The sequence below is a fragment of the Neolamprologus brichardi genome, chromosome 2 (assembly GCF_056152115.1).
Source record: "Neolamprologus brichardi isolate AB-2024 chromosome 2, ASM5615211v1, whole genome shotgun sequence".
Lineage (NCBI taxonomy): Eukaryota > Metazoa > Chordata > Actinopteri > Cichliformes > Cichlidae > Neolamprologus > Neolamprologus brichardi.
The window spans coordinates 18691125-18702429 of NC_142105.1; the positions used below are offsets into that span (position 1 = coordinate 18691125).

The 11305-nt window shown below is 42.2% G+C and overlaps 1 protein-coding gene across 2 annotated transcripts in view; it reads right to left on the reverse strand.

Moving 5' to 3' along the window:
• Positions 1–10520, reverse strand: part of psd2 (pleckstrin and Sec7 domain containing 2) — a 34854-nt gene extending 24334 nt beyond the window's left edge. The window contains exons 1-3 of one of the 2 annotated variants that reach the window (XM_006781842.3): positions 10093–10520; positions 1490–2057; positions 73–822 (exon numbers count right to left, since the gene is read on the reverse strand). In XM_006781842.3, coding sequence (XP_006781905.2) covers positions 73–822; positions 1490–1977 — 1238 coding nt within the window. In that variant the 5' untranslated portion in view covers positions 1978–2057; positions 10093–10520. The remainder of the gene's footprint in view (positions 1–72; positions 823–1489; positions 2058–10092) is intronic. The other variant, XM_006781843.3, reaches the window with a different exon arrangement.
• Positions 10521–11305: the final 785 nt, after the last annotated feature.

Consider the following 11305-nt stretch of genomic DNA (forward strand, 5'->3'; position numbering starts at 1 on the left):
ACTTTTTAAACCAAATTCATCCCTTTATAATAATGTTATTTAGTCCACACGTGGAACTAAAGTAAAACTTACCTGACAGAGTTAATCATGTCTCCCTGGCAATCTGTGTGATAGCCATTAGGAATGGCCCAGCGTCCAGGCTGGCTCAACACAAACTCTGATCTGCTCCCAGGTATGGTGGTCCTCAGCGGGCTTCCTCCTACTCCAGCCACTGCTCCTACTCCAGCACTGTCCCCAGCCCCGAGTTCAGGCCCTGGGGCATCTGTTCCAATCTCAGCCCCTTCTTGCTCCTGAACTGTTGCCAACTCAAGCTCCAGAGGTTCAGGACCTTGTAACAGTGCCCTCTGTTGGATGAGCGGTGTCAGTGGCGCCTCAAAGCTAACACAGCTGTCTGTCTCATCTGTGAGTGACAGAACATCCAGAGAGTCCAGGCTGCTGTAGCAGGTCCCACCCCTGAGCAGGGCAGACTCCACGATGCGCTCAAATGTGGAGCTGAAACCATCTTTGTTGTCCACCCTACTTTTCTCCCTCTCCTCCTCCAACTCTCTCTCGTCTTCCTCCTCTTCATCCTGAACATCGACCTGCTCGACAATCTGTTCAAAAGCTGAGCTGAAACTGTCCTGGTTTTCTCTGCCATCACCTTCTTTTTGGACCTCTTCCTCCTCCTCCTCCTCCTCCACTTCGGTGTCAGCCTGTTCTACAGTTGTCTCAAAATTAGAGCTGAAAGTGTCCAAGTGTGTTTGTATCGCTCCCTCATCTCCCCCCTCGTCCTCTTCACCTACTTCATCTTCATCGTCATTCCCAGCTATACCGTTTGCCAATCTATATCAACAGGAAGAAAAGAAAACATCTGACCTACACGCATGAAAATGGATAAAAATATGCAAAAAAGATCAGTCATCTTGTTCATCTAAAAACACTGTGCTATTTACTACAATACGATACAAAAGCATCGCTATTTCATCCCTTTTTTTTTAAAGAAAAAGGTTAGATGTACTTTGCTTTCAGTATGTCTTTATCATTCTGAGTAGTTTTTGCTTGTCATATATGAATCTGCTAATTAGCAGGCACATTTTTCTTCCACATGTTGAGCTTTTTACAGACTGCCCTCCACTAATGTCTTTCTGGGACAGTTAGGGAGCTGGGAAATGGTTGCTGGGTCCCTTAGCTCTTTAAATATTTTTCTTCCATTTTTTCAGCTCATTTAGTTGAGGCTGACTATTTTTTTTGTAAAATATGAGTAAAGCACATTAGTCTAATTATGTACAAAGGGAACCGCAGAGATAAAACAATTTAAGATAAAACATATTCAAATCACAAAGCCCAAAAAACATGGACACAGTCTCACTGACCAAAAGTGACACTCTTAGGTTATTATAAAAATATAAGGAAGCTGTGTTTGTCTTTTTAGTAATGCAAATTAACAGGCAACATGACACTTTCTTGCTCTGACAGGTAAAGTGGTACAAATACAATTTTGTTCACTAACCGGCCAGCTTGTTGAGAATTAGTTGCCTCCTCTTCTGTGCATGGGTGAATTTCTTCATTTTCCTTCCCCTCCTCTTCCTCTTTCATCTCCTCCGCCTCATGTGTTGTCTCCTCCCCCGTTAAGGTTTCCTCCATATTTATACATCCTCCCCCCTTCGTCCCTTCCCTCTCCCCCTCCGCCTCTCCTTCTGTCAGCTGATGCTCATCCCCGGCCCCATCTTCACACTCCTCTTTCAACTCCCCTTCTCTTCTATCACCTTCCACTTCCACCATCCCTTCTACTTCTCTCTGTGTTTCCCCCTCCTCACTTTCCCTGACGTCTTCTTCTTGTTTTCCTTCCTCTGTCTCATCCTTTGCCCGAGCATCCACCTTGTCCTCATCTGTCTTGTCATGTGTCTCTTTGGGTGGGTCAGTGGTGGTGCTTGTACTGGGCTCTACTAGGTTCTCTGGTGGGGTGGGAGAGGGCAGAGCCTGCCCCTCCTGGGTCATGGTGCCCTTCCCTGCAGGGGATAGGTGACTCTCCACTTAGACAAAAGATGCAGATTAAACCTTAAATCTGGATGTATCCTCTGCAGAAAAAAGAAGAAAAGAAAGATACACCACCATGAACCAGAGCAGTCATTTGATTATTTCTCTTATGACCTCTGCGCTTTCCTCTGCAAGTCACAGAGGTCACTCTTAACAAAGCAGCAGCTGTGCATACGTGTGTTTTTAGGTGTGTAAGCCAGTGTTGGAGAGAGATATACAGTATATGTTGGAACATTATGTCCTCTGCAGCAGATGATCCCAAAACAGCTCTGAAAGGAGGGCGACGAACGGCAGAGGAACACAGGCAGGCACAGAGATTCTCAGCAGATTCCTTATAATAGTACCTCCTCTTGATCTCCATGGAGATGCCTGCCTTCAATGCACTTAACCCTGTGAGGTCCAAGTCATCAACGGCAACAACCCCAATCACATCCTCTAGGTCCTAATCCTAATCCTATGTTAGGGTCAGGGGTTGATTGATTGATTTTCTTTTTTGTCCACTGATTGTCAAGACTTGGGAAAACAATTTTTATTTAAAAAAAACAAAACAATCAGATGTTCTGACAGCATAGTGTTAGGTTCATCACTGATGATGGCTTACACACAGTTAATGCATCATAGAACTCTGTACACGTATTGTAAAGGTCTGCTGCTGATCTGTTAGCCCTCTGTTTATATTCACCTTTCAGGAGTTTAAGGGCAAATGCTAATGAGCATCTCTCAGAAACAGTTCCTGTTGTAAAATGTTCAATAATGCAGCAGTCGATGTATTTTTCTTATATAAATTATATGGAGAGTGACTTAGTGAGAATAAAAAATATACATTTATCTTTTTTGAGATCCGATGAAATGATGGTGTGAAATAGTGACTAAGAGAAATATGAATAATGAATGAATAATGAACCGTTTCTTAGTCACTGTTAAGCAAAGCTTATTTGGTTCCAGCTTCTCATATTGATTGTCTTTCTCTCATTGAAAGTAAGTTTGTTGAGGCTTTGGATTTTTAGTTTCACATAAAGTCGAGCAACTTTAAAGCTCAGTCTTTAAAATTTAAAGACTGAAACATGAACGTCTATGACATGAAAGCTGGATAAGCTTCATCAGCTGAGGGAGTTTGTGTCATACTGAACAGCTCCAGAACAGCTATTTATTGGGCCAAATGCTGTTTCCAAGATCAAGAATATTTGATTATGTTTTTATTGCTATGTTGTGCTATGTGTCAGTACCATAAAAAGGGCAGCCAGGAAGCAGTCCTGCCTGTCTGCTCATGCTCTACTGGTTCTCTGCTTTGCTGAATCATCCACAGCTTGGGAATTGCAGCACAACTGCAGTAAAATATTTAGTGGAATTCATAGCTTCCTCTGATAGCATGCAGATGTAGGTAAGGGTCCTGTTAGGCCAAAATGAACATCCATATCTGGATTCTGGTTTCTCAGGGGAAAAATTGTCTGCCAAACTGTGCAGAAAAAAACTGAACCATTTTAGAGAGGACAGATTTATGGCAGGCTAGATAGTGAGCCAAATGTGTATCTACAAGTATGATGTTGGAAGTGCTTTGGCTTACCCCTGAGCATCAGGACACCACAGGCCCAGAAACTGTTTTCTCAGAGTTGCAAAATGATGATGAATTTATGGAGAGCCTCATACAAATCGCTCTCCCCTTACTAAAGTTGAACTTCTTTGAGTTTTACTTATGTTGTCACACAAATACAAGCTGGAGCTTTCACTCTGGGAGTGTTATTGTAGACACATTTAAAAGACACAAATAAGAGTGCATCTTGTTTGTCGCATTTCATTCTGAAAAGGCGAAGACAGTCTTGTGTCGCAGCAAGAAATGCAGGTAAACCTTTAAAAACAGAACAAAACACAACACAGACACAACCAGGCACTGTGTCTCTGCTACTGTAGCCTCCTCTAATCCTCATCCTCTCTCTGACTGCTGCTGCGATGATCTCAAAGGACCGACAGATTTCTGAACAAAGTCTTTCTGAGTACACCATCATTTTCTTTTGTTTTTTTGTCTTTTACTAGAAGGATTATGGGAGTGGTTTGCATTATTCATAAGTCACCAGATTGTTTCAGAGTTCCATCCATGAAAACATCATAGTTTTCACAAACAAGACATTTAAAACTCCATTATAGCACACTATGAAAAGTGTATCTCACAAACTAGTAATGAATCTGAAAGCTTCTTAGGCCCCAAAACATTTTTGGATGAGAATTTGCTGACCAATCTCTACTATAATGAGCTTGAATATTCCCAAACTCGGGTGCTCATATTTCCAGCGGGGCTTTATGGATTCCATATTCATGTATGAGTATGAGGCATATGAACAATTTGCATGTATTTATGCTACTCCACAAAGTGGAATTTGCACATATTATTAAGCAGTGAAATGCACACACGCACACACATAGATGCACAAATAAAGCAGTGAAACATTTCCATAAATGGAAGCAGTGAGCGGTTATGAAACCAGACACGAGAAGTGGGAATTCTCCGTCTCTCCCTCTCTGCGTGTCTCCGGTGTTCTGTTTTTCTCCCACTCTGTCTTCCTCATCTGTTCACCATTATGCTTTCTGCTATCTCACAGTCTAACTCTGCACTCTCTACCACTCATTTTGCAGTAATTGAGGTAAATGGGTCTTATCCAAAGGAGGGGGTGGAGGGAAGAAGGATAGTGGAAGTGAGCAGCACTATGAATCCGGCTGCTGAGGAGAGACAGAGCAGATGTGCTCAGACACCCCACATGGACAGATGAAGAAAACACAGCCAATAAGAGAGAGACAGTGTGTGTGTGTGTGTGTGTGTGTGTGTGTGTGTGTGTGTGTGTGTGTGTGTGTGTGTGTGTTTGGGGGGGCGGTTATCAGATGGGGTATGTGTGTGTCTGTGTGTCTCTGAGGCTTTGTGTCTCAACATATACAATGGCTATCAGGATGGATGCATGCATTCCACTTTTGTCAGCAGAACACTGGGGCTCTTATCAATTTCTTTTAATTGTGATCAGACAACCTGCCAATCATGTGACCAACACGCAAACATGAGCACACACATCTAAAAGCATGCCATCGCCTAGACTTATAACTCACCAATCCAGTGAGAATGATGGATAAAAGACCAAGTTGCCATTAAATAGCTCTTTTCTTCCCTCTTGTGCCTTTTATATCTCTCTATCTGTCTACATGTGCTTCTGTGACACACACACACACACACTGCAAAGACTGCACATAGACATACACCGTGGTGTGATTTATTGATCCCTGAGACAAGGAGCTGCAGTCCAATGGGAGTCTCTGGTGATAAGCATGACTGGTCTCTATAAGCAGCAGAGAAGCAACTACTGAGATAATAAGAGTGAAAAGGAAAGTGCTGAGAAGCTCTTACAGGAACACAAAGCTCACAGTGGTGCTGAAGATGCCGCTGCTTTAGATCCTTAGGTTCAATATTTATTTAACTTAAATTGTACACGTGCTAAATTTTAATTGAAAAGGGGAAGCCTTTGTGACTGAAAACATGGCATAATTCTGACACACCCAAGATCACATCAAACACAGACGCTGACACATCGACTCGTGTTTTTAAAACAAACTCCCATTCATTTAATATCTGAACAAATTACGAACAATATTAGTATAATCAATTCGATTTTAAGAGCTATACACAGTAGTTTTTGTATCTGGTTATATCGTAACTGGTTGTTCAAAACTGGCTACAAGAGTGACTGCAAGTGTGAATGGTTATCTGTCTCTCTGTTGTGTTAGCTCAGTGATAGACTAGTCCACTCGATTGGCTATTATTTGTGCCTTTTTTGTGCTATTCTTCTAATTTAGTGGTCGTCCAAGGGTTCCCTTCTTTGTTGTTGTGTTGAGCAAGATCAGAGAGTTGTACAAAGATACTGACAGACTGCTCTGATGGAGATTCTCATGATGTATGAATGTAGCACCATGGGAACCTGCCAGTGTACGAATAAGCACTGTTATAATGTCAATAAAAAGCAACCATGTGTATCAACAACAGGCAAAATAACCGATGTAAAGTCAAGGGTCATAAATTAAAGTCTTCTCACCTTTGAAGCGAGGAACTAAAGCAATACTGGTGAATGACATATGAGATACATTACCATACAAATACATTACCTACACAAAGGGGGCTTGGAATATCCTCTTGCAAACTGATCAATAATTGAAAAGCGATTTGGAACAAGTAAATCACTTTATGTGTGGGTGGGACTTAAGTCTTCTTTGCTGTCTCACTAATTTTATATTTACTAATTTGATAGGTTTTGTTAGGTGTCCCTGACTTTACTCATTTTGTCCTACTGGTTATTTAAAGGCTATAGCAAAAATAATACAAAATTTGAGAGTCTGGTGAGTCTGTGCTGCACACACTTTGGCAGACAAATTAGCAAACACTGCTTCCTGTACTCACAGTGGTCGGCTGGCTAATGTTAACATACAACTCAACCCCAGTGAGAAGACAGTCTGAAATAATGCATGAATTCCCATTTGGACATTTTGAATGATTGCAGCAATAGATGTGCCGTGCCTTTCAAACTCATAGCTTCCATTTTATCAGACTTAACAGTCCTTGTCCACAATCAAAGACATTATACAGTTATATTAACAGGCTAACCTGACCTTTAAGTATAAAATTGGTTTCTCTTACTCTGTAAATACATAAAAACAGGATACTTTTGTGCCTATAAGCACAGGACTCCTCAAGTGGTGTTGCACTCTGGCCAGATTTCATTGGCAGTCACTGAATGTAATGTGATGCAGTGGAGAGGATTACCCAGGATTCTCTGGGAGTTTAACAAACGAACGAGCGACACAATAGGAAAGAAAATCAGGATACTGGTTTTCAATATGATATAAGTATTGTACTAGCCTTAACTGTGTTCTGCTCTATGAAGACTTAATCATCTTAATCCATTAATCTCTGTCTAGCTATCTCTCTATCTAGTAAATCTTTTTGGAAGCACTCCCCTGCCTGTAGATACCTCTGTTGGGCATCATTGCACCACCTTTCACTGAATTTAGATGCTGGAGCAGGCCATCAATTGATACTTTCAACTTGCCTGACCTCATTACGTTTGCAGTGCTGCCCCCGTTCATTTAATATAGAAGCATTTGTATGCAGCTCTTTTGTTTGTGCTGCGTGCCACCGTGAGCATTTCTTACTAAAAGGCAGCACCACAATACTGTCAAGTGGTGTGAAGGATGCAATGCTGGTGTTTCACCACAGTAGTTGACATCAAGTTGATCACCCTATTTTTCTAAAATGTAAATTATACTATCAAAATAAATAAGCTGTTGCTATACATGTAAAAGGAACAGTACAGCCGTTTTATTTTAGCTTTCAATAGAAAATCTACCACAGAGCAGCATTAAGACCACCGGGACAGCCTTCTAAATACTTTCTACAAGCTAATTAGTAATCAAAATTAATTCATGAAGCTGCCAGCTGAACATTGACAGATGATATTAGATCTGCATACTAAGAACAGAGAAGGCAAGCCTCCCCTGTTCTTCCCTTCTCCTCTCTTATAATATCAGTAAGACATGCTCAGAAAGACTAGTCCTATACTATAAATGACCTACTGACCCTGTTCATAACACGTAGGCTGGGTGCAGCACTGGCCCTGCAGCCTATCCTCATACATGCACACACAGCACAGAGTCACCTTTCAAAAATGCTGTTGTGCTACAAGAACAGATGCAGAGAGGGAGAAAATAATGTCATCATTTCCTGCTTATAAGCCGAGGATGGGAAAGCAGGCAGGAAAATGTGGACTTGGAAGTGGTCCAGGGCTATTTTCTTAGCATTCATGCCTGTGCTGCAAGTCACACCAGCATTATCACAGAGCCTAAAACTTGCTAGACCAGCCCAGTGGAGCGTAACAGTCAGCCAGCTCCCTGAAATCACCCCAATATGTCACTTCTGTGCAGTCAAGGTCAACTGTCCGCTCAGATTTTGTCACTCTAACTGCTTACATCTAAATACATGCTTACAATAATGTGGTGATTTATCTTGTTTTGGGCCTATTCCCCTGGGTGCTTTCACCTTCTAATACAAATTCACTCATTATTATGCACGGCAAGCATAACAGACCTTTGTGACATGTGAGTGATTTTGAAAAGTGTAGATTTGGAAACATTTGTAATACAGCTCACGTACTACGGAGTAATTTCCTTAAATCTGTTGTGTAATATTTCTGAATTTAGGCTGTTATATTCAGTACTTAATCATACTTAACAGAAGGTATATAATATAGTTTATAGAATAATGGTGATAACAAATTTTCAAGGATTGAAAAAAAAATATATCCACAGAGTTTAGGGGCTGTATTACTGATTAGCCTAAGCTCCCCATTTTACATTGTAATTGTGTATTATTTAGGGACAATAAATTTGAATTAATTATCCTTGAATTTTTCAATATGAATAATTACATTAAAGCTTTGAATTTAAAATAGCTCATTTGAATGGCACAACCCTATATATACTTTGTAACCACTATGTAAGAAGAGGTTAGGCTACTCAGTAATACAGTCCCTAAAAGTACTGAGTAATTACAGTGCAAGATGTGTAAATACTGTTTGTCTTTTCCTCTAAAATATCATGGTGTTACTCACTACTTCAAATTGCTTACAGTATAATTTGTTTCTTATGTCCTTTAAGAACTCAAATTGTTACCCTTATTCCACCGTACCTAGCGATAATTCTGAACATTTGCATTGTAAGTGTTGAGATATTACACCGTAAGTCACAGGCTGTGCTATGAAGTGCTACCATAGGTTGCTGTCATTTTGGAATTTCAGTGTGTTTTGTATATGTTTAATATCTAAAACCCTATATTTACACAACATTAGTCTGAATGCGTAAAATGTTTTGTGTTTTTTCCACATCTGCTAATAAAGTCATTAGTGGGATGATTTAAAAAGAAGAAAAAGACAACAAGAGGTGACAGTTTGGTGTGGAGCTGCTGTGCTAGTGTGTCTGGATGTCTGACACCTTGAGTATGAAATGAATACACTGGAGAGCGAGCAACACGTTTGCCTGGGAAGAGCCCACAGTTGTATCGGGGGAATGAATTACAATGGATCTAGACTAGACATGTAAATGGCTATAATTAAGATAATAGCGACTTTGCTTTTGGGGATAAAAAATAAGCGGCTATCAAACACCTGTTAAAAAAGAAGCCTCCCACATCCTGAAGAAGCAAAGACACAGCAGTGTCTTTGCACTGTGTCTGTAATATTCCTGTAATTGGACATTATGGAAAGAATGTAGAGTATGTATGATGTTATTCAAGGTACATGTCTCATGGTTACAGCTCACCTTTGCCCTTATATGTATAGGATACACTTGATTTGAGAGCTTTGGCCCAGTGTTATTTTTTCTAGCGAGTCCCCCTCCAATGCACTTAAAAAGACATAAACAAACACCGGACAGACGAGGCTTATTGTTTCTACCAGTGTGTGTGCGTGTGTGTGTGTGCGCGAAGGAGAGAGAGAGAGCGAGAGACCACAGCGCGAGACAACCATGTTCTCCCAGCCTCCTCGAGCCAGTAACCATGACAACAGGATGGCTGGGAGACACGGTTCAAGCTCAATTGAGGCCGGTGTCTTTCTTTTCCTCCAAAATAGTGCCTTGGTCGCGTTTCAAGACCGACTTGTCCTCCTAAAAAAGCAGAGGAAACGCTTTTCTCTGCCTCCTCTCGGGGGACACAAACACACAGACACGCACACACCTCCGTAAAATCCCACGGCCCGCACGGTGCGTATCTCACAGCCTGCATTAGCTCCTCAATCACGGCTCTCCTTAAGCTTGCCGGCGCGAGGAGGCTTGCAGCCCCGCGTGAGCATTTTTGCTCCCACATTAGCAAGAAAAACAGGAAAACTAAAGACAGCCTCTGTGAGAAATGCCCCTCTCGCTAATAAACTACTAAACGGTCACCCAGCATGGGCTTCGCTAGACCCGCCGGTTAAACAGCGCTAACACAGTCGCACTAGGTTGATATCTTCACACTTTGACCGTTTGTCTTAAAAATAAACGCGTCGTGTCTTCACTCACCGGTGAAATGCATCCAGTCGGATGCTGAAATATGCTGGGAGTTGCGCGGCGGCACTGGTCCTCTCTCCCACTCTCTTCCCCTACATCCACACGCCACACACTGACAGACGGGCTCTTTTTTCTCTCCCTTCCTCAGCTGCCCCCCTTCTCGCTCGCGCGACCGACGTTGACGTCCAACCGAAGCAGCTCGTGGTGTCGTCTCGCGCCTCTGCTCAGGCTGCTAGGGGAAAGCGGGAGGTCCGGATTAATTCTGATGAATGGACGGATGAACGGAGGCGTCCTGCCCGTCTCCTCCCCAGTGTGGAGCTTATGCGTGCTTTGAGTGGCAGCTGAGAAACTCTAAACCCGCTCCTCGGACCGCTCGGGAGTACCATCCCTCTCCCGTGGCTAGAGCGCGGTGTGAACGAGACGTGTCTCGATGGCCTGTTGATATCAAACACTGCAGCCCGCAGTGAAGATTAGCGCCGACAGTTGTGTTGACATAAGTGCTTCTCGTCTTTGACCACTGACGATAACCTGGAGACCTGGAGCTTAGTTGCAGCTGGACCGGTGGTATTAGAGCTATAGAGTGCTGAAAGGTGGTGAAACCTTTCCCACGCTAAGGTCCTGGGATCTTGGATGGCGTTACCCCCCCTCTCCACCAGATATTAGAATTAAGAATTAATGGTGTGAATACAAAAGTTTGGGAACTGACCAGAAAAAGAGAGGATGTAGATGATTTACAGACATTCAGATGGTGTTGTCCAAGGTCTAAAGTCCTGCAGCTGTCATATCTGGGATGCTGCATTGGTCATGCTGAAGTTTGGTTTCAACAGGAATTCAGCAAGATGCCTGAAAAGGGAAAACATGACCTATGAAACAGTCAATAGCCCGCTTGACCCACAGTGAACCATGTTACATGAAACAGCTCAGTGTAATCCTGCCAGAACATACTGTAACCTACCACACATAAATGAAAGTGAACATCCTAATGTTCTTGTATTGTGCAACTGATGATGGAAAAATCTACTTGCATTTTTTTAATTTTATCGCAACGGACCACTGTCTTGACCTTTGACCTGTGGTTAGCCTTGAGTTCTGTCAGAAGTTGTTTTGTTTTGTCAGTCCCCCTTTTTTTCTAATGCTGTTTGTGCTCCTACCTCCTCTGTCAAAACTATGATTAAAGCCCACTGAGAAAAGCAATAATCCCAATTGAACCGCTAAACACGAACAC